At 36.7% G+C, this 23,229-nt stretch overlaps 1 protein-coding gene across 7 annotated transcripts in view; it reads left to right on the top strand.

Moving 5' to 3' along the window:
* Positions 1-23,229, top strand: part of LOC149543521 (SEC14 cytosolic factor family protein / phosphoglyceride transfer family protein) — a 160,090-nt gene that overhangs the window by 39,214 nt on the left and 97,647 nt on the right. For all 7 annotated transcript variants that reach the window (XM_089798314.1, XM_089798316.1, XM_089798313.1 and 4 more), the window contains 2 exons: positions 18,583-18,728; positions 19,828-19,923. In XM_089798314.1, the coding sequence (XP_089654440.1) occupies positions 18,583-18,728; positions 19,828-19,923 (242 nt within the window). The remainder of the gene's footprint in view (positions 1-18,582; positions 18,729-19,827; positions 19,924-23,229) is intronic.

The following is a 23,229-nucleotide window of genomic DNA, read 5'->3' as shown; positions in this document are numbered from 1 at the left end:
AGCTGGGAGATTTCTGCTTTTTTGGAATTTTGACCAAAGTTGGCAAACATTCATTCAAAAGCTATGAACAAACAAGCAGACAAAATTTTGGAGTAAGCACGTCAAACACACCAACATCTTAGGAAGCTTTCTACAAGGATGAAATTTTTTATAGCTAGGGAGTCGTCGATATACGCAACGTACGTGAGGCCCAAAACTGTAGATGAAACCAAAAAGATGTCACACAGCCGAGAGGAGCGGTAACCCACTTCTCCTCTTTCACTTCTCAAGGGTATAAAGTTTCTTGAGGCTTAGCTCGAGTGACAAAATCTTGATTCCAAGAGAGGTGTCTTTGGATTCACCTCCCGATTTTTATACTCCGCCGGAATGTTGGAGTTGAGGTCGTCCCAAGGGGTGATGAAATCCCCAAGCAGGCCTCCTAAAAAGTGTAAAACAAGACCACATACATAATCTTGGGCTTTAAAAGACGCGTTTATTCCAATTGATGATTTAGATTTTGTAAGCTATGATTGAAGACACTTGTGATTATGGCATACAATGTTCATTCCAATTTGACAGCATCGTCAGCATAATGAAAGTCGAGAGATCATCAACATAAGAAATGTGAGCGTCATTGAAAATGCCTCCAAACCATGCAATATTCATTGATTGTTAGGCATTCAAGATTGAGTGTGAGTTTGTTTTAAGCCCAAAAAAAAGATGTGTGAAACTCGATTGCCAAGCGCGCGCCCAGAGGCCCTCCACGTCAAAATTTGTCCAATTTTTATGCCCAAATGAAGTGTGAGCGAAATTAATGCGCATTCAAAGAATTTTCTAACTTAGAAAAACCACTAAAGACCCAAGTGAGTGGAGTTTGATCTTTGTGGAGCACTTAACACCCTCTTAGGTAGACCCATCCTCATAGATGGCACTGAGATTGCAACCAATGGTTAAAATGATGGGTGATTAAAGAGGGTGAGTCCAACTACTAACGTACTCAAAGCGTCTTTATTAGTTTTTATAACTTAGAAGATTTCAAAAATGTGGATTCTTTTTATGCCCCAAATGATGATTATTTGATCTATGGCATTCAAGATTGGATTTGTTGTTTTAATTATGCATTCATAAAAAAAACAAACTTGATTTTAATTCATGGCACTTAAGAGTGATTTTAGCAACATGCATTCAAAGACAAGTGATTAAACATTCAAGTTTTTTCCTTTGAGCATTTAAGATTGAGATTTTGTGTGTTGTTTTAAGAACTTTGAAGTGCTTTGTTTTAACCTTAGATCATTCAAGATTGTTTTGGACTCAAAAGTGAAAATGACTCTTTGGACTTTGGTTTTCATTCAAGATTTTGTGTTCTAGTTTGCATATTTTAAGCCCAAAAATGATATTCCTAGATTGTTTTGATGCATCAAAAACTTAAGAAACATTCAAGATTTTGCAACAAGAGATTTGTTTGGAACAAATAACAAAGCTTTTAGGACAATTTTTGGCAACCATTTAGGACTCTCAGTTTTCATGAGATTTTTAAAAGAACTTTAAAATAATTGCAAATGAGGTTCATTTTATCCTTGATTGATGCTTTGAGTTTGATTTAGATTTTAGTGTGCACTTAGTGTTGATTTTGAACCTTCTGAAATGGAAACTTGAAGTTCTTTTTAAATTCCCAAAAATGAAGTGTTCCTAACTTTGCATGAATGCATCTAAAACCTTGATATTGCAAGGATGCAAATGATTACATTGGTTTAGTTTCACTTGTTAAAAGGTTTTTTTTTTTTGCAAATTTTTAGTTTTTAATGGATTTAAGTATGATTTAGGAGTTCATTTTAAGCACTAAAAAGAAGTGTGTATGATTTTGCATCCTTAAAAAAAAATGGCCAAGATCTCCCACAAGAAGAAGAAGAAGAAGTAGATGGAATAAGAAGAATATAGACAAGAAGAGGAAGAAGAATTCCAAGTGCTTTGTCCACCTATAAGCTTGAAAAATCTGCGAACACTATGAGATAGACTATGAGTTCCTTTGTCTTCTTCATGCTCATGTGGACCTACAAAACCAATTTATACAATCCTACCAATCACAAAAACAAACAAAATTAGCCAAAATTAGCAAATGACATACAAAACTTGACTAAAAAAGCTAATGAAGATGACCCATGTGGGGTCCCACCAGGCGTGCCAAAATGTATATGAGCAATATTAGTATGCTAATAGAAACCAAATTTAAATGAAGCTTCTACAAATTAAAAAAAATTCATAAACTTCAAGATAGACTAAGATGAACTCTCAATTGAGAATATGAGCCATTAATGGGCTCTCTCAATAAGAAGCTCTCTTGTTGAGTGGCTTTGTCTAAATAGATAGGATGTATACTCAAGCTTATGCTTCAAAAAGGGCTTCAAATGGAGTTGGAATTTGGGTGTGAGTGTATGGTTTTGATATAAAATGGCTTCTTAAAATGACATTATGACTTTACTTCATGGATTGTCTTAAAATGGCTTGGGAGAGGATTCCTTAAATAGGCAAAGGGCTTGAGGGATCAAGGGCTAGGATGCAAGGATGGGGAAAAGGTCATGGAGGGCTCAGATTGCATGATAGGAGAGCACATGGATTGTGCTTCCTTACAGCCAATCAGGGAGTGACACATGTCACAGGGTGAGAGGATGGAGGAAAGGGGAAGGATGAGTCAACAGAGGAGGCTCAAGGGATAAAATCTTCATAAAGACCCTCATAATGGCTTGTAAGAGCAATAAAAGGGCTTGAAAGAGTCATTTATGGCCTAGTGGGCTTCATAAAGTTTTATGGTTGAGATATTTTGAGGGAGATGAGAGCAATTCCGACTTGGGCTTGATTAGGAGGGTTTTAAGCTTGCTTAGGCTTGTGCAAATGATTAGAGGATGGATTAGGATGGTTTAGGATTAGCTTAGGGATAGGCAAGTGGATGACATTTAATGAGGGTAGGTGAAGGAGGAGATATTTGTTAACTTTGGCTTGGGTTAGTAAGTCTTAACCCATGTTTAGAGAATGTGACAAGGTTAGGAGGGGATTAGGATTAGGTTTAAAGACATCTTCTAGAAGAGTCTAGACTTTGGATGAGGATAAAGACTTTCTAGAATAGTCTAGAATTTCCTAGGATGAGGATGAAGACTTTCTAGAAGAGTCTAGAACTTCTTAGGATGAGGATAAATTAGTTTTTTAGGAAATAAATAAAGTTTTATTTATTTCAAGGGTTTGGGTTGAGGAGATATTTATTAAAACTTTTTTAATAAACATGAGGATTAATATTTAATCTTAATTAAATATTTTGTGTTGGGATTAGGGGTAGAAAATGATGGGATTAGCCTTTAATCAAAATTAAAGAAGGATTAGAAGATTTTGGAAGAGGTTAGTGGTCTTAAGGAAATTGGCCAAGTTTTGGGCAAAAAATAAATTTTTTATTTATTTTGGGTTTTTTGGTCAATTTATTAATTAAATAATTAATAAATAAGAAAATAATGTTTAAATAAGATTTAAACATTTTTGGGAGGGATTCCTTAATTAAATATTTTTAATTAAGATAAAGGGATTTAATGGCATAAAAATAAATAAATAAATTAAATAAATAATTAATTAATAAATGATGATGTCATTAGGAATTTCTCAGAAAATAAAAATACTTTATTTTCTAAAGGTTTTTAGGTGTCTACACTTTCCACCATGTCGATTAACGAAATTGGGTTTTCGTTTCCTATGACGATATCCTTTTTGATACACAAAATTAGATCTAGGGGTCTCAAGGTCCTGTCACTTCTAAGAATTCTGCGTTGGTTGCTAAAGACCTAAAGTTGCCCTAGGATCCACCTTGCTGGCAAAAGGGTGTGGACCAAGGATGTCCTTAAACTGATTTCGCCTAGAACCACCTTCAACATGATTTCGCTCTTTCGCATGTGTATCCGAATATTGCTTTTGCAAAATTGCGCCAATGTCCGAAGTTCGCTCCATCTCCTGCTGTAGTTGAGATTAGTAACCAATTATATTAAAAAACGACCTGTTTTAGCTTCCAATTAAGTCAATTTTACTATTTAATTGATTTGGTTGGCAATTTCTTAATGTCCCAAAAAGGGGACATTATAGTTCGCCCTCCTTGAGATTGCTTGTCCTCACGCAATCATATATCTTCAATTCAATACCAGATTCCCATATTTGCAAGTTTCTTTGTAGCCCATTGTGGAATTCTTAAAATCAGGACATGACATACTGCCAATCCAAACACTAAAATGCAGCTTGTACAGTTGTGAGATCCTTGGATCCCAAGTCAACTTGAGAAATACTGCTGCGTTACTTTGAACACAACTTCATCAAGTCTCAAACAGTGATGCAACTTGTTATAGTCCACAAAATGCAAAGCATTCATCCTGCCAACTCTTGGACCCCAAATCAACCCGTAAACATGGTTCTGGGAGTAGAAATAGATGTCCATTAATCCACTGCCCATCTAAATCAGCCAACTGTATAAGTAGGTAACCATAATGCTGCAAAAGACAATTCCAACATGACCCGAAATCAACTCAGCAGGCCCCCAAATGTTGCTGTCAAAAACTGGGTCAGCATTATGAATGATAACATTGTTGTCACTGTGCCCCTAGACGAGAAAGATAGTCATCTCATAAGGCATGTACCACAATGTGTGATGTCTCCATGAATCACCCTGCAACTCACTAATTCCCGTAGGCCAAGCCAAATCTGAAATAGAGCAAGTAGGGAAGCCACTAATATTTGAAGTAGGCGTAAAGATAAAATCACTCACCAATAGAAAGATAGCTACCATCTCATGGAAACACAGTGACAAATCTCTAGACAAACTGTAGAAGCCCTCAGTACACATTAAGGAAAACTCTGAATTTTCTCATTTACCATCTACGTTAATCAACTCTTCACCTCGATCAACAAAATGATCACTATCACATGAAATTTCATAACTATTGTTAGTCTGCTCATCTTTATCCTCATGATGTTGTGAAGATATATCATATATAACCACTGTTATAAAAAACAGAACTCTGGTGGTTCCCTCTTCTCGTCTCTTCACTCATTGCAAACACCTTTTCACCAAAAGTATGATGGCTTTTGCTTGTACTAATGATACCAACATTAGAAGTGTCTCTAATATGCACCTTGCTGATAATATTGTCTCCCATTTCTTCCCTCATCAGTTCATCGACACCCTCTACTATTTGTTTGATCTCTAACTCCCTCGTGCCCGCCTCTTCGTCTTTGTTCATGGATAAAACAAAGTGATTTTCTGATTTTTATAGAGAGGAATTAATCATGCTAAGATTGTAGCAAAGATCATCTACCTCATTTTCCTTGTCTTCCCCAGATTTAATGGTAAATCCCTATCCATTGACAGCTACAAGTAATTTGCTTTCATTGTTTTGAATGCTTCTTTGATGATATGCAATTGAGAGCTATTAACACTACATATACTTCCCTTTTGCATCTCTTCCCGTTTGGTCTTTCACATAGGATCTTCAATAAATTTGTAGGAATCATCTACCCTTGTTATCACTTGTACAAGCTTCTCTTCTGTTACCAATAACATGTCCATCAAATTTTCCAGTGATAAAGGTTTTTGCCCAAAATTATTTGAGGCATATGGGCTGTTTCTTGTCAAATTTTCTGATTTGTCAATAATTAAGGGAGCAAGATTTTCATTACCCTTACTTCTATAGTCGGCAAGTTACAATCTTCATTGTGTGGTTTCCTGAACATACTTTAACTCTTCATATGTTAAATCAATAGGGATCTGCAAGTTGAAGATGGTAGCTATGATGTAGATCTTTATCTCTGGTCTTATTAAATGGAAATATGTTTGTTATGTCCATTATGGTCATCTTCAACTGAAAGAGGCATTTGTGGTATTATTTAAGTTAATATTATATAAAAAGACATGTGTCATACATCATGCGAAGGAGTACGCGCATGAAAATATGAAGTGTTGAATATTTGGAAATATGAAGCGCGTGTATTTGGAATTTGAAAAGACCTTCATGTGTCATACGAAGATTCTGAATTGATTCTATTTATATGATTGCTACTAGTATTGTAAGGCAATCAAGTGGAAAGCCTTGTACTCAAACTTTTTTTTTAATCAATAAAGGTCATATTTTGCTGGAGTGGTTCGGTTTTTTCTTTCAAATGGAAGGGTTTTCCCAGGATAAATCTTTTGTGTCTTTTGTGCATTTTATTTACTTTTCTTATGCTGTTTATCTTTATTTCTGGGTAAAACCTTAACACCTTAACACAAGTCACTAACAAATATTTCTGAATACCCCTTACCGGTGATGATTGATTCTTCCTCCACATTAACCACCTTAGCTGATTGAAAACACTTTTTGTTTGTGCCTTCATTATGCCCTTTAAGAGATGAATTCAAGGCTCCATTTCCATCATCACTTGGCTGCATTAAATTTTCCATCTGAATATTTTTTCAAACATGTTCAAGTGACCAAACCTCTTGGCATGTAAAACAAATCTGTTCTTCCCTCATTTGGTTCCTACTCTTTTGGGGAGCTTTTAAACCTGTATGCCCATTTCTATCAGCTCACTTACCATCATGTGATCCTTGAACCTCTATACCTTATACTTAATCAATTCTTCCATGAGCTCATAAGACGTAAGTGATATTTAATGCCCTGCTCTCCAAAATGTCAACAGATCAAATTTTAGTTGTTTGCATACATCATAATTTTCATCTATGATTAGGGACACGATAGTTTTAATGCATGATCTCACAATGTCTGGATTATGTTTCCTACTCTCACATAAGAAACACTGTAACAACTGAAGGATCATTCCTTCACAACCAAGATCCAACATGATGATATAAAATCTGGTTTTTGCCACGAGTTCCAAGATTTTAGCCCTCTTACTGAAGGTAGGGCTCTTGTTTCTTGTAATCTGCACAAGCTATCTACTATCAGTTCTAGAACCTGCCTCAAAATGTTATCAGCATAGGGTGTAACCAGGGCTGTCATTCAAATAATTTTGCTAAGACAAGAGGCAACTAGAAGTCTCACATTCTCACATTGGTGTTCCATTAACCTATGCTGGACTGAGGCAACCATGGAGGGTTGCAGAGCCTAATTCAAGAGCCTCCAATAAGTCTGATCCCCTTTGGATAAAAATAAATCCAATTCTTCTAGCTTAGAAAGGACTCCATCCAAACTTTTCATAGTCTCCAATTACAATCTAGTGATAAACAACACATTCCCTATTTCGGTTTCTTCTGAGAGATCTCTTAGCTGTTCATTATTGAAAGTCTTATAAAATTCTTTGGAGAATACCTTGTGTTTCTGATTTTCCATTGACTTTATGGTCTGAATTTCCTCAAAAAGAAGCACTGATTGATGTTGCCTCTGTTTTTTTGCTAGTTTTCTGATCTCTGTTTCTTGGCAACTCGGTTACAAACTTTAGTCTGATCTTAATTGAATATTGCATTGATTCCTTGCTCTTTGTCACCTTCATATGGCATCAGGATTCACGGTAGACCACCCACAACGTTCCAACTCAATACTTCAGAGAATTTTTTCCTGATTATGCCGTCAACATTTGTCTTCCTTTGACCTATAGATGCACCTCCTTTGTGGTTCCCTTACCCGCACTCTAACCGTGCCTCTATGTGATTAGTTTCCAATTTCTATTGTTGGATTTCAATATTATCCAGTAGCCACATGAGCACTAGACTCTTGTGTGTATGTGGGACTTATTGATGTGAAGTTTACAATATTAAAAGAATTTACACCAACTGCGAATGACTGTAATATCCCTGTTCGTTCTTGGCTGATCAACACTTTGCAGTGAGTTGACAAGAATAGTGTTCCGATTAGTGACTTATATATTCAAGAATAGTTATAGACCAGTTCTTACTTGTCTTGGAGTTAGTCCCTTCTCCCAACCTTCCTTAGCTTTGAAGATTCTGCAGTTAGTTGTGATTTGGTTTCCCAGGTCTAATAATTCTTGGTTTATTTCTTCCCAACATTAATATGCTCATTTAATGTATTTTCAACACTTGAACACAATACCAGTTACTGTTACATTTTTCTCCTTGATAAACTCCTTTATGATTCTCAGTTGCATCTAAGCAGTTGCGCTTCTTGACAAATCTCCATATTAGTTAGGATTATATAGAGAGAGTTTGCGATTTATTCAGATCCTTCCAAAACGGACTCAAAATACCGCACATGTCTCCAGCCATGACATTGATCTCAGCTTCAAATAACGAAGAATTCACTACTTGATGCTTTCTATATTCACTCAAAGTTTTAGGCAGCTTCAGAAAAGACACCCGATGGTCTCCATCCAAAGAAGAGCAACTACACCCAGTTTCAAACTATGCAATTATGTACCACTGGCAGACTTGAACTTGCATGTTAGGTCTGGACACTCTTCTTAAACTTCATTCATGTATACATGTCCCCGAGAATCTTTTGCAGTGTCAGTCGTCCAGCCAACCTGTTTCTGAGAAATTTGGTCCAATACTTAGTCATCTCATTTTGAAACTCCTATCTCAACAATAGTCTTCCAAACAAATATTTAAGCAGCTCCACCTTAATGGTTCTGTCCTCACCAGCATTGAATGGGGCTGATAAGTTCTTATATAATTGGTAATACTACTGTCTCAGTATAGTCACATTGAAATATTGATGCTTATCTCTTACTTGAAATGGTTCTTACTAGATTATAATATACTGCCAAATTTTCTGAATGAATACAATCACCTCAAACCATTTTTGCTATCCAAAAACCCAATATTCAGTCTTGTAAACAACTGTAAAAATAAAACCTTCCTTCATGAATTCTTTGCCCTACATTTAAAAATGAAGTCCAAATCTGACTTCAGTAAATCACATATGACACTTCACATTTGTATTCTCTCGCAGCTGTCAGTTGGAGTCATCAACACAACTTCTAGCTGGAAGTCTTGTTGTCTGTGTTAAACTTTAACTCTTCCACTTGCTTAACAATGTTATTCTTCTTTTGCAAGAACTCCAATGCTATAAGAGGCTCAGATGCTACAAAGGATAGTCTCTCCAAATTCTCCCGTCGATTACTAGGACTCTAATTGTATCACCGTCTTTATAAAAATGCACCATTAGTGTGCCAGGAAATTATCACAGGCTTCATGAAAAGATTATGACAAAGATAAATAATTCTTTTAGGATTTCAGCAATATTAATTGCAATTACTAGAGTCTCTACATCAAATACTCAAGCCCATGATGCCGTGAAACATTTAAAAATCTGAGTATAACAAATCAGCCCTTATATTAGTCTCTTATCAACTTGATTTATTTGCAACCAAATAGTTATTGCCTATGGCCAAATAGAGGAGCTCACAATAATATTCTATTTCAATGTTTTTTCCAAATACGACACAAAGAATCGATGAAAATACTTTAAATTGTTTAATGATAACATTCCACAGAATTTTCTTGATGTCTCCGCCGCACGACAAATGAAGGGAAATAATATATTAATGTTGTTCTTCAATAGTAGGCAAGGAAATATTTAACCCTTCTCCCCTTCTCCCCCCGGAAACATATTGAAGCCCTTAGAAAAGATGATCTTCAGAAATTAGTCATCAATGAAGGTAGTGCTCAAATAAGAAATTTGCTCCTTTACAATATTTGTGTTGCAAGAAGGTTATTTTCTGCCCATCATTAGCTGTGAGTGGATGTAGGAAACTTTCATTTGATTATTAAGTTCCTACCAATGGCAGAATATATTATTATGGGTTTAATATCCCATATAAGAAATCCAATGTCAAGTAGAGTACCGTATATATGACTCACAATAGTTATGCTTTAGACAATATGGAAACCATCGAATGAATAGAGAATTAATCACCAGCAATACAAATGTCTTAATTTCTGAAAAAGGGGAAGATCTTACAAATATATTTTAGTGAAGATTTCACAAATTTGCTCTAGTGTAGACTGACATAACATGCTGCTCTGATAAAAGCTTTCTGATTAAACTATCTGTAATTTTCCTGAATATATTGTACAGGATGGTAGGATTTTTAGCTTTAATACAACTATTATTACAATAATAGATAAGCTTCTATTCTTAGTTAATGGTTATCTATTTGTAATCTATTGTAAATATTAGAATGTTTCTAATATTTAGTTAGCTGTAGTTATCTGTTAGCTTTCTTTTAGCTAGAATAGAATATTTCTATTCTTTACAATCCTTTCCTAAGGAAACATCGCTTTATTCTTTTGTATATATAGACCTCTCGGTCTCTGTTAATAACAAGCAAATATTTTACCAATTACTTCGTAATATGGTATTAGAGCCACTTATATTTTTTCAAAAATCATAATTTTTTTTATGAAACTATTAGACCCTATTTTCGAAATTATTTTTCTGAAATATTTGCTTTGAACTAGGGTTTGTATGAGAATGACGATCAATATTCATGTTTTTTTCGACTGTTTTTGAAAAAATGTGATTTTTTTGGGCATTTTCGTCCTTTTTTTCTGCACATCTAGTGCTAGGAGTGACGTCGAGGGTTTCGTAAAAGCTTTAGTAACATATTCGTGCCCAGAAATTGTGTTTTTTGCTGCAGATTTGCCATTGATTTCAAGATTTTTTCAGCTTAGGACTTTTCTATTTGAAACTCTAATTTTTGGGCTCAATTTTTTTTTTTGATTATAGATTCTTAATGGGTTTTTCGAGAGCTAAATTGGGGTGTCATCGATTTTTTTGGGTGCCTCAATTTTTGTGCAAGCAGATCCATAAACTGACAACATATTCTTTCTAGGTATTTCAAGCTCTCTTTTGGGTCACCTTTCAAATTTTCTGGGTCTTCCATTTTTTGCCTCGAAGAATGTGCCTTCACAGATTTTTATGTTTTTTCATTGGAAAATGTGCTATGGCATCATTGGCTAGTATTTTGCTCGAGAGCAATTCCAAATTCAATGATCGGAATTATGACACTTGGAAGCAGCGAATAATAGCAATTTTTCAATATCAGAATATCGATCAGATTGTTCTGGGTCTTACACAGTGTCCGACTACCCTTGGTGCTAGTCAAGATACATGGGATTTGAATAATCGGAAGGCGGTGATGCTTCTCAAATTTTTCGTAGCTGATGATCAGCTCTCTCATATTCCATCCGACAAGATAGTTCCTAAGATATGGGCACATCTCAAAAAGCTTCATGAGACTTTTGACAAAAGCAAAGCCTTCTTCTTGAAGAACACTCTATTTTCTATTATCATAGATGAGCGAACATCGCTCTAGGATCACCTGAATAGGATTCAAGAAATCTTTGATCAGTTGCTTGCCATTGGTTGCAAGATGGAGGAAGAGGACATTGTGGTTGTCACTCTCTAGAGTTTACCAAAGTCCTGCGCGCATTTTACCGAGACTCTCAACATCACATCTTCTGGTGTTGATCTGAAGTTCACGGATCTCTGCACACTTCTACTTCAGCATGATCGGTGGAAACAACAGCTCGGTAGCAGTTCCAGCTCCACTTCCATAGAGCAAGCCTTTGCTGCTAAATCCTTTCAGAAGGATAAAGGCAAGCCTCAACAGTCTTCTCAGCAGAAGTCCTTCGCTCCAGCTTCAGAAGCCTCTCAAAGGCTCTCGAAAGAAGAACATTCAATGTAACTATCGGCACAAGTTTGGTCACATGAAGTTTGAATGTTGGAAACGCTTAGCTGCCCAATCTAAGCAATCAGGTTCGCAGCCCAAAGCGAATAGTGCCAAGCATACTGAGTAGACATAATTTGTCTTTTACACCTTCATGGCTAAAAAGCTTGCAGATCATGTGAAATCATCTGGCTAGTATATTGATTCAGGTGCCTCTCGTCATTTCACCCACCACAAAGACTGGTTCACTGAATATCGACCTTACTCAGATTCTATTATTTTTGGTGGCGGAGAAGAGTACATTGTTGTTGCTAAAGGAAACATTTAGATTCATTCTGCTGGGAGGAATCTCATTTTCCTTGATGTGTACTACATTCCAGGGATGGAACTAAATCTATTCTCAATCAATTAGTTATTGCGACATTCTCCACAGTTGGATGTTATCTTTAGTTCACATCAATGTACCATCATTGATAGGACGACTCAATCAATTGTTGCAGTGGGTCTTGAGGATCATGGTCTTTTCCGCCTTACTCATTCTGGTGATTCTCGGGACTTAGCTGTGGCTGCTTGGCAGTCTTCTGTTAGCACACTTTGGCATCACCAGTATTGGCTCTTAAACGTACATTATCTCTCTCAGCTTGCTCGGGAAGAGCTTGTCCTTGGTTTGCCAAAGATTCAGTCTCAGCAGCTTGGAGTTTGTGATGCATGCCTGGCTGGGAAGCAACATCACACACCTTTCACTAGTGGCGATTCATGGCGAGCTTCTCAGGTATTTCAGCTTGTTCATGCCGATACCTGCGGCCCTATGGCCACTCCTGTTCTTAGGTCCAGGTATTTTCTGTTGTTTGTTGATGATTTCAGTAGAAAAATGTGGGTGTATTTTCTTAAAAGGAAATCAGTTGCATTTCCTATATTTCAGAAGTTTAAACCTTTAATTGAAAAAGAGTTTGGGAAATCTATTATTACTCTTATATTAGATAGTGGGGGGGGGGGGATTTGTTCTAATGAATTCTCTAGCTTCTTGGATACTCATGGCTTCAAATGCTAGTTAACCACACCCCACACACCACAAAAAAATAGTGTAGTTGAACGTCGGAATAGAACAATCACTGAGATGACTCGATCCATGCTCAAACATAGACATGTTCCGAAGAAGTTCTAGGCAGAAGCAGTCAACAGTGCAGTTTATCTTTGGAACCAATCACCCACAGTGGCGGTCAAAGGTAAGACTCCAAAAGAGGCCTGGTCAGGTTACAAGCCTAGAATCAGCCACTTGAAGGCTTTTTGCTCCCTTGCTTTTGTTTGGATCCTTGATGCGTCACGCACCAAGTTGGATGCCAAAAGTTAGAAACTTATGCTTGCTGGATACGATAGTCTTCACAAAGCCTACCGCTTGATTGACACTGAGACATCTCTTGTCTTGTACAGTTGTGATGTAGTCTTTGATGAGCAGCAAGGGACATTCATGCCTGTTTCTCCTATTCTTGATCCAACATACCAGCCTATGAAGGCTCATGATTTGGGAGTTAGACTTACATTAGGTCCACCTGATGGGAGGGCTCCAGCAGCTTTGACAACTCTAGTTATACCAGTGATCCCTGTACAGACACTTCTAGCTTGTCTTGCATGATCACGTCGATTTGTAGATGCTTCACCTGAGTTTGATCCAAATTCTTCTGATGAGGAACTTGATTACCAAGCATCTCTTGCTACTAATTTTGGTCATCCTCCTCTTTGGCCTACGTTGCGGGTTAAGACACTTACTGATCTTCGTGATGATGAGCTCATTGATGGGAGAATTGCTCAGAAAAAGAGGAAACCTATAGAGTCTGTTAACTTTGCTCTCATGGCCAATATTCATAGTGTGTATGAACCTCAAACATATTCTAAGACTAAAGGAATTCCAGATTGGGAACAGGCCATGACATCTGAACATCAGAGTTTGTTGAAGAATAACACCTGGGTCCTTTCTGATCTTCCACCAGGGAAGAAACCCATTGGCTGCAAATGGGTTTACAAAATCAAATACAAATCTGATGGTACTATGGATAAGTACAAAGCTCGTTTAGTTGCGAAGGGCTTTTCTCAGCATCAGGGCATTGATTATGAGGAGACCTTTGCTCCCGCAAAGATGAGCACAATCATATTAGTCCTAGCCATGGCAACATAGTTTGGCTGGAAAGTCCATCAGATGGACGTCAAGAGTGCTTTCCTGAATGGTGATCTGCACGAAGAGGTCTACATGACACAACCTCCTGGTTTCAAGGGTTGCTGGTAAAGACCATCAAGTTCTCAGATTAGTGAAAGCTCTCTATGGCTTAAAGCAGGCCCCTAGGGCATGGTACATAAAAATTGATAGGTACCTTAGTGATCAAGGCTTCAAGAGGAGTTCTTCAGAGTGAAATTTGAACATCAAGACTATTGACAGTGACATCATCCTTCTGGTTATTTATGTGGATGATTTGAGCATCACTGACAGTTCAACGTCTTTGATTCAGGAGAAAGGTCTCAAGTTATCAACCAAGTCTGATTCTCCTCCTGTTGATGATACTATATACAGGCAACTAGTAGGCAACCTCATGTATCTCTCTGCTACTAGGCCTGATATCAGCTTTGCAGTCAGCTACATCCCACGCTTTATGATAGCTCCCAAGGCTGATCATTGGATGGTAGCAAAACATGTGCTTCGTTATGTGAAGGGTACTTCAGATTATGGACTTCTTTATTCTCGAAGTTCTAATCGTAGACTCAGTGGGTTCACAGATTAGATTGGGCAGGCTATTTTGACGATAAAAAGTTAACTTTTGGATGTGTTCAGTTTGGGATTAGGTGCCGTCACATGGACCAGTACGAAGCAGCAGGCAATTTCTTTCTCCTCTATAGAGGCCGAATACAAAGGGGCAATCAAGGTAGGTTGTGAAGCTATTTGGCTTCGTCGGATGTGTGCGGATATGTAGATGTCACCAGTAGGGCCGGCCACTTTGTTTGTTGATAATGAAGGCATTATCAAGTTAGCACAAAATCTAGTATTCCATGAACGAACCAAGCACGTGGATGTTCACTGTCACTACATACGACATCTGGTTGAAGACAGGACAATAGACTTGCAGTATGTTCCTATCACAGATCAAACTGTAGACATTCTCACCAAGCCTCTTGGTCCTGATAAGTTTGTCAAATTTAGAGGATAACTATGTGTTGTGGATAGATTAACCATTAAGGGAGGGTATTATTGTAATAGATAAGTTTCTATTATTAGTTAATGGCTATTTGTTTGTAATCTATTGTAAATATTAAAATGTTTCTAATATTTAGTTAGTTGTCGTTATCCGTTACCTTTTTTTAAGCTAGAATAGAATATTTTTATTCTTTACGATCGTTTCCTAAGGAAATATCGCTTTATTCTTTTGTATATATAGATCTCTCGGTCTTTGTTAATAACGCGCAAGTATTTTACCAATTACTTCGTAATAACTATAATATTCTACCCAAGATACTTATTGAAATTCCTTACAATTAATTTTCAGAATTATCAAGCCACGAATGCATGCATAGCTTCAAGTTTAAAACCAACCAAACACCAAATATTTCCAGATTTAAATGCTCAAAGTTATTGTAATAGATTGATCAGCAATACAATAACATATTACCAAAATCCAATCTTATATGTAGTTACACAATCAGATTGAAAAATACTAAGAAAGAAGTTGTATGTGGAGTGTGATCTTTATTTTGAATGCATCACAAAGTTGAACTGGGTGTGTATCTGATTCATCAAGAAGAGCCTGAAGGTTTCTGTCCTTACGATCCTGAATAGTGTTATGGTAAATTGATGTTGTTGTAGTTGTAATAAATAGAGGAGATGAAAACTTCTGATATAGATTTACAAATACGGTGCTTATAAAAGAAACAATTGTGAACTAAAGACAGAGATAGAAACTACCTATTAAACTAAAGACTAACTAAGATGACCAGTAAATAAACATTATAATATTCTAATACCCTCTCGTATATCCCTAATAGATATTTTGCCCAATCTTTCTCACCAACAATTTTCAAAAAACACAATATATCTTTTGCATATAAAACCACACATATAATCAACAAATGTACCTGTAGATGCTCATTAAAATACTTAGTTCCAAACAACTTCAAATTTGCTATTGTATTATAAAAACCATCAATACAATAACGTAATGTTTTCCAATCTTAAGTACAACATAGACAGTCAGATTGGACAATAAAGATGAGTGTAAGCACAAGTGAGACACTTGAAATGACATCTCCTAGGAACAATGGGTTCTCCTCCAAAGTTGTCTGGCTAGAGGGTTTCCGTCCTCAAAGCTAGTTCGGAAAATGAAAGCAACTTGCGTCCAAGTTTCTCCAAGAGAAAACTGATCTGAAATCCAATAACCAAGTGTGCTGAAAAGGTCTCAACAAGAGGCTCCTAGTCCAACTTTGAAATGCTGAGAATGTTGAGCTTGCTGACTTAATAAAAATAGTGTCTAGAAACTCCACTGAAACAACCTCAATTAGCCTACAACTAAAATCGTGTAGGCCAAAAACTATTCTGATTGTATAGAAAACTTGGTTTGCCCTTGGGACCAAGGCAAAACGGGCTAATGGTGCAACAAGACTCACTGGCTAGAAAAGGGGACATGACAACCCTCCCTTCCCAAAGATTGCTTGCCCCCAAGCAATCCGCATCTATAAGTTGTTACCAAATGCTTGGATCCTAGAGCTGTCTCAAAGATGATACTCTATCCAACTGTTGCACTAGACTGGTGTAAACATCTCTAACAGCAAGGTCGTAAACCAACTCAACATGAACTAAATGTCAAACAACTAAATATTTTACATGCAAGACATCTCATGTGTATAATCAATTGGGAGAACCTACTATGCACTGCTATCATAAAAGGAAATGCTTAGTACCGAATTGAGTACCTCACTGCAGCTCTATCGACACACCTCTAAGATCACAAGGTAGTGGGAGCTTAACTAAATACCAAACTTCACTGAGAATGGAATGCAAGAAATCACTTCTCCTAACTCTCTAATCCATAACCATCCACGTGATTGTTCCACCTGGGTCCCAAGTGCAAACCTATGTGATGTCCTTGATATCAAAATCTAGCTCCTGTAATACACGCGCCAATGGAGATGATAGTTCCTGCCCAATTGACAAGTTCACCAAACCACCATGCTAGGAATGGTGGGGCAATCTAACAATATGTGTCACGAGAGTGAACATCTCAGTAGAGAGCAACTCAAAAAGCCAACCTGTCATGCCTCCATCAATAGTGCAAGTATATATGTCGTACCCACTATCCAAATCTTGCTCACATGAGGAACCCATAAAGATCAAAATAGGCGCAAGGTGATTATCGGGCTCCCGTCGCTTAAATTTGACCTCTTCAACATTCTAGAAGTGGTGAAGCTCATTAGTGGAACCCACCCAAGCTATATTGCAAGCTCTGACAATACTCAGGTCCCAATACAAATTGCTCTCACATCCATCGACAGGGAGATATAAACCACTGAAGGAACCTGGAACCTCACAACTACATCCAAACTCTACAAGACCCCTACAGATGTGTTGACTTTGCAAGTAATTCAACTGGTGGTAACTAACATCAAAGTCACCCTAATTCAGGTACTGACAGCCTCAGATCCCATCATTTGAAGATGGAAGACCTTCGTCTCACAATGGAAGGTACAACCTCTGAGCCAATCCACACCTATGCTTCATCAAGTCCTCTACGATTGGTTCAAACGAAAAGTGATGAGCACTCCGCACTATATAGTATAGTCAGTGCATAACCTTAACCTCGGTCGATGACCTATCATACGGTAGGGTACTATGTGGCCACTGAATGCGGACGAAACATGCTCATCCTGATCAACTCTTATGATTTCATCACCGACAACCTCCTCAACTCCCATAATTGCATGTTGTGCTAGAGTATAGTGTGCCACATTCCATTTTTGATGAAGCTTGATAATCTGATTTTCTGCTTCATGAAATGCCGCTAGGGTAGCCTCTAGGATGTCCTTAGTATACGTGAGCTGACAAGAAAGGATGTCCAATTATATCTCCTTCCATAATGTCTCTTTTGTCTTCTCTCTAATTGTTCCTTACAAAAATATTTTTCAACCATCTCATATATGTTATCAAAATGTGATAGAGCTGCAACAATTTTTTTCTTCAGTCACTTTCATATGACTCTCCAAATAAGGTGAACAAGTAGGTGTATGAGATAAGTCAAATGCACATGAGGTGGGAAAAAGTGTTTCATTATACATATCCTCATCATCAATATCATCTTTTATACCCAACTGTGGATAGAATTAGGGACAGCACTGTCTTCACAAATAAGTTCATCACAAGAAGAATCCATACCATGTGTGGAGACCTTTAAGTATGAATCAAAATGAACATGATGGGCATCTTGATAACACATGAGAGTACTTTCTGCCCATCATGTTCCTTTTGCCCATTAATCCATATCATCTGAGGATCTAATAAATCAAGCACTTTTGTTGTATAAACCATCTTCTTGTAAAAACCAATGTAGCAATGAGGGTCTTATTCCAAGTGTATATTTTATTTCTAGAAAGTTAATACATTAATTAAGCACAATAGCCAACCTGGCTAAAGACAATTAATTTGCATAGTCAAACAGTTAAAGTAAAGTCTATGCTGTAGTCTTCTACCAGTCAACAGTGCTATTATGGTCCATGACGGACTTAGAAATCTAAACTGTCAACAGTTAAATAATTCATCACGCAGTAGTACAGTTATGACAAAAGCTATATTTACTTTAGAGCAGGACTTCCAAAAAGCTAGTACTGACTATAAGATGCAATAAATGATATAGACAGTTCATTTGTAAGAGTACCCTGTTCCTTTACAGTTAGTCTCTTTTCTGATGTTTGATGTGAATATTGCAGGAATTTTCAGGACCAGTGGTATTCCTGTCAATTGCCACAGCTTTTGCAGGTTCATCTGAGGAGTTGGAGTGCTCTACAGAAACACAAGCTGATAATTTGACAGCTTCAGATTCAGTTAGTACAGAACAAATAGACTTTGGTGAAAGGTAGGATGTTACTCTCAATCTGAACTACAGGATAAAGTTTGTTTCAAATGAGTTCAGAACAAAGGGCTAGGTCACAAGGAAATGAAGAAAATAAGACAACTTGGAAGTTGTGTATTGGCAAGAAATGACATAGGATCTTGTTGTAATTACTGTAGAATGGTTGCATATGTAATTGGGTCTTCACTTTTCACCTGTTCATTGATTGTGGTTGGATGTGCTGGGAACAAGGTAAGAAAGAAATAACATCCTAAAAAGATTTTGTTCAAAGAGCCAGGTCACAAGGAAACAAAGTTGTAATTACAGTACAATGCTGGCATATATAATTTAGTTCTCACTTGTTCATTGATCAGGTTTGAATGTGTTGGGAATATGGCAAGAAAGAAATAACATTCGAATATAGATTTTGACCTATAGAAGATAGATAATCTGCTACGCAAAATTCAATGTAGTAGTAGTACAAGCCATTTTACATATCACACTATTAGTATGGTCTCTCACCTTTAGAGTGATGCTTTTTACTGTACACTTATTAAAGACACCACTTTTGAAAACCACTTGCTATGCATTTGGCAATACATGGCAATCTATGCATAAAATAGAGGTCTTTTGCCATTTTACACATCACACTATTAGTATGGTATCTCACCTTTAGAGCGATGCTTTTTGCTGTACACCTATTAGACTCCACTTTTGAAAACCACTTGCTATGCATTTGGCAATACATGGCAATCTATGCATAAAATAGAGGTCTTTTGCCTTTTTACATATCACACTATTAGTATGGTATTTCACCTTTAGTGTGATGCGTTTGCTGTACACCTATTAAAGACTCTACTTTTGAAAACCACTTGCTATGCATTTGGCAATACATGGCAATCTATGCATAAGATAGAGGTCTTTTGCAGAACTTCTTGATCTCTACACATTATGCTTATTGAGATTGCAGAAGTGTCATAAATGTCAAGTTTAGGTACTTTTCTTAATTTCTGATATTTAAATATCATAATTAGTTGCTGACTATAATTTATGGGAACTTATTTGTATTCAAGACATATATTTGACTGACATAATGACAATGGTTTGATGCTGTAATTGCTAGGGACCAGATGGAAATAGTGGAAAATGTGAAGCAACGCAATATTTTGCAAGCACTGAAGGAGGAATTGGAGAAACAGGGTATTGAACTGCCTGAAAGGTAATTTGTTTATAAACTAATTTACTGTATTGCTGAAATTATTTCACATAAATCTAATCTATTTATAATTTAGTTGATGGAATTTATCTCACTAAAATAATGCTGTAAGTTTTACTTTAAAAAAATGAGAAAATGTCTCACAAGTTTTAGTGATAAATATATGTGCCCTGCTGGATATACCCATGACAAAAACTTATGCAAGTGAGCTATTTTCTCTGCTTTAGAATATATATTTTATTCATTTCTTTTTCTCTGTTCAATATATCTATGATAAGAACTTATGCAAGTCACATATTTTCTTTACTTATTTTAAAGTAAAAATGCAGCTTTATTTTAGTGAGATAAATTCTCTTATCAGGTTTCATTACTGGAAGTCTGGTTCCCTGGATAACTATCAGGGCAGGTTTTGAATATGTAATTTTTTGTAATAAAAATTTATTCAAGTGACATTTTCTTGACTTGTTTATAAGTAAAAATGCAACTTTACTTTAGTGAGATAAATTCTATTATTAGGTTTTGCCACTAGAAGTTTGGTTTTCCCCGATAACTATCATGGCAGGTTTTGAAAATGTTATTATTTTTTACTTTAATTGAACAGGAGAATGCTCTCACCCCATACTTGAATACTAGAGCACTCTCCTGTTCAATTTAAGTATATAAATAATTACATCTTCAAAACCTGACATGGTAGTAGTTAGCTCCATCACTGCTGGGCTTGTGATTGAGTCCTTTGTTCTTCATTATCATCTTCATTATGTTGCTGTTGTGCGATGTTTCTTTTGCTCATGTTTTGATATTATTAAGTCAATGCCTCACCATGGATATAGAATATTGTATTTCATATGCTTATGCTGACTCAAAGTCCGTGTGTTCTGTTATGATGATTTGGCATCATGGATAAGTTCAACTGTGCTTACAGTTTATGCTAGTCTTTTTTTATATTATTTCAGTTGGCTTTTTTTATGGAGTGGCATCATTTCATGTTTTGTGGCATCTGGAGTGTTAATACTATCTATGATGTTTGCATTATCTGTGATACTCGTATGCTACTGTATGTATGTATTACCTAGAGTGCTTTATGTGGTGTTCATTTTCATATGATGTCATCACATTTTATGTGATGTTCGTATTCATCTGTTGCCCCCATATTATATGCCTCATGTTTTCTATTCAAATTGGCTAGTAGCTCATCCTTCTTGGCATACACATGATAAGGTTGTCATTTTTCCTCGCTGGCGCTTTTTTATTGGTGGGAGTTTTGAAGACATTGTCAGTCACAACAAAAGATTCTGTTTGTGGTACCTAGTCTTCTCTTTTTTGTATTCCTTTGTTTATTCTTTTGATTGGTTGTATGCATAATGCATAGCAAGTATCAGATATAGATGTGTGAAGGTGATGGGATTTTATTCATGTTTGGAATCAATCATTTTTATTGGCATGTGCATGCGTGGAGATGGTCAAATAAGCTTCAGCAGAAACTTTCTGAGATATTCATTCAGATTGTCTATCACTTATTGTGTGTGAGTCAGTTGATCGAACTAACTGTCGAGAGGATCACTCGATTTGTCACAACTTTTGTGGCTTATAAAGGTGAAAAGCGTGAGGAAGAATGTGTGATGCATTCTTGAAACAGTTTTATGGGATTTTGCTATGTTTGTCAGATGTCTCTCACAAGGCCGTACAGTTCAGATCGTGCCAGATTCTGTCTGAGATGATTATGCAGTTACCAGAGAATGCAAAAGTGAGTAATGAAGTTTGGGATGAGGTCTTTGACGACATGCAAAGAAGGATGCAGAACTAGGTCACTATTGTCAGAGTTTATTGTATTCATGCCCTGGCACACTTTGCAAATGGTGTTGATAATGCAAACATTGTTGTAACAAGCTATTTTTCCTACCTTAAATAACAATTAATAGATTCTGGATTTCGTTACTTTCCCTATTCACATGCATGATGGACAGTTAAAAACAACTATTTCACATATTCATATGAAAGAGATTTAACAACTGTAACAAATTAGCTGAATTCTAGTTAATTGCTTTTATCATCAGAATGAAGGGGAAATGTAATTTATTTACTTAATTAGCTGCTTGGAAACATGAAAAAGATTATAACATTAACAACTAACTAGCATAACTTCAACTGAACTTGAAAATATACAAAAGTAGAATACCCGATAAAAGAGACATGGTTGCAGATCCGTTCTGTGTTGAACAAGTCCTAGCATCAAGTGTTACCAACAGATGTTAAATGCATAACTTATCTCTGTCTTGTGCATGTCTTGGTATCTGGTGGAGAGGGGAAGCATTGTCAGGGGTTTAACCACCCAACCGCAGACCCTTAATATTCCCCACACAATCTCAATCGAGAAAGGCCCTCCCTACCTAGAAATAGACATGGAACACCTTGTCCAGCCATTGAGCATCTGGGTACTAAAGTATCGATTGCACCACTTGATGAGGGATCAAGATCTAAACATTGGACCTACCATGAGCTGACTTAGTTATTTATTTCTATTATATATATACTGATCCATCTTTGCTCTTTCTGTTGTAGGGATATTCTCTCCTCCCACCCTTCATCTTGACCATGCTGGTCCTTATGGGTGCTTTCCTAGGAGATCCCTTGAGTAAAGATTGAGTTCTGATTTTAGTTACAGCCATCTCATTGTACCCAAACTTGGCCTATGGCTTAAGATGAATTTACAATTCTTTCCAGATTGTTTCCAATATCAAACATGGTGTTGTGCTCATCTCAGACGTATATTGGTAATACCTCTGGACAAGCTGGCACCCCTTGGCAGAGATTAATTAGTTACACACAATACACATTCATACTCGAAGAGTCCTATGCAAATAGCCTTTCCATCAGCATGATGGAACTTTCTTTTATAGACACAAAGAAAAGGTAAACGAAGATATACACAGAGCTGTGATTCATTCCAATTTCTGGATTCATAATGATATTGACGCCTTCTTTTGATGGTTAAAATCTGATAAATTTATTTCTTGACTTCTGAATAAGCACAAAGAAAACAAAGCGTAAATCATAACCTGAAAATCACGAGGCACGACTCAAGCACTATCTGAAATCAATCAAGGCCAAAAATGGGCCGGCACTCCCGTGCATGTATAATAGAGATGGCTTCAGCTTGAAGATGTACGTTGGTAGTCTAGCCAATGAACTGAGCACATTTAGTGCAATTGATCGATATGAATACACACTGGCCTTGGAATAAACAATAGCTATGAAAAAAAAAGAGGATTCACAAGAAGATTGGTATGTAGCAATGGAACTGCAGACCCG

The sequence above is a fragment of the Cupressus sempervirens genome, chromosome 8 (assembly GCF_028749045.1).
Source record: "Cupressus sempervirens isolate cs-2001-9-10 chromosome 8, ASM2874904v1, whole genome shotgun sequence".
Taxonomy (NCBI): domain Eukaryota; kingdom Viridiplantae; phylum Streptophyta; class Pinopsida; order Cupressales; family Cupressaceae; genus Cupressus; species Cupressus sempervirens.
The sequence above is the reverse complement of the archived record's forward strand: the minus strand, read 5'-3'. Positions and strand labels throughout refer to the sequence as shown.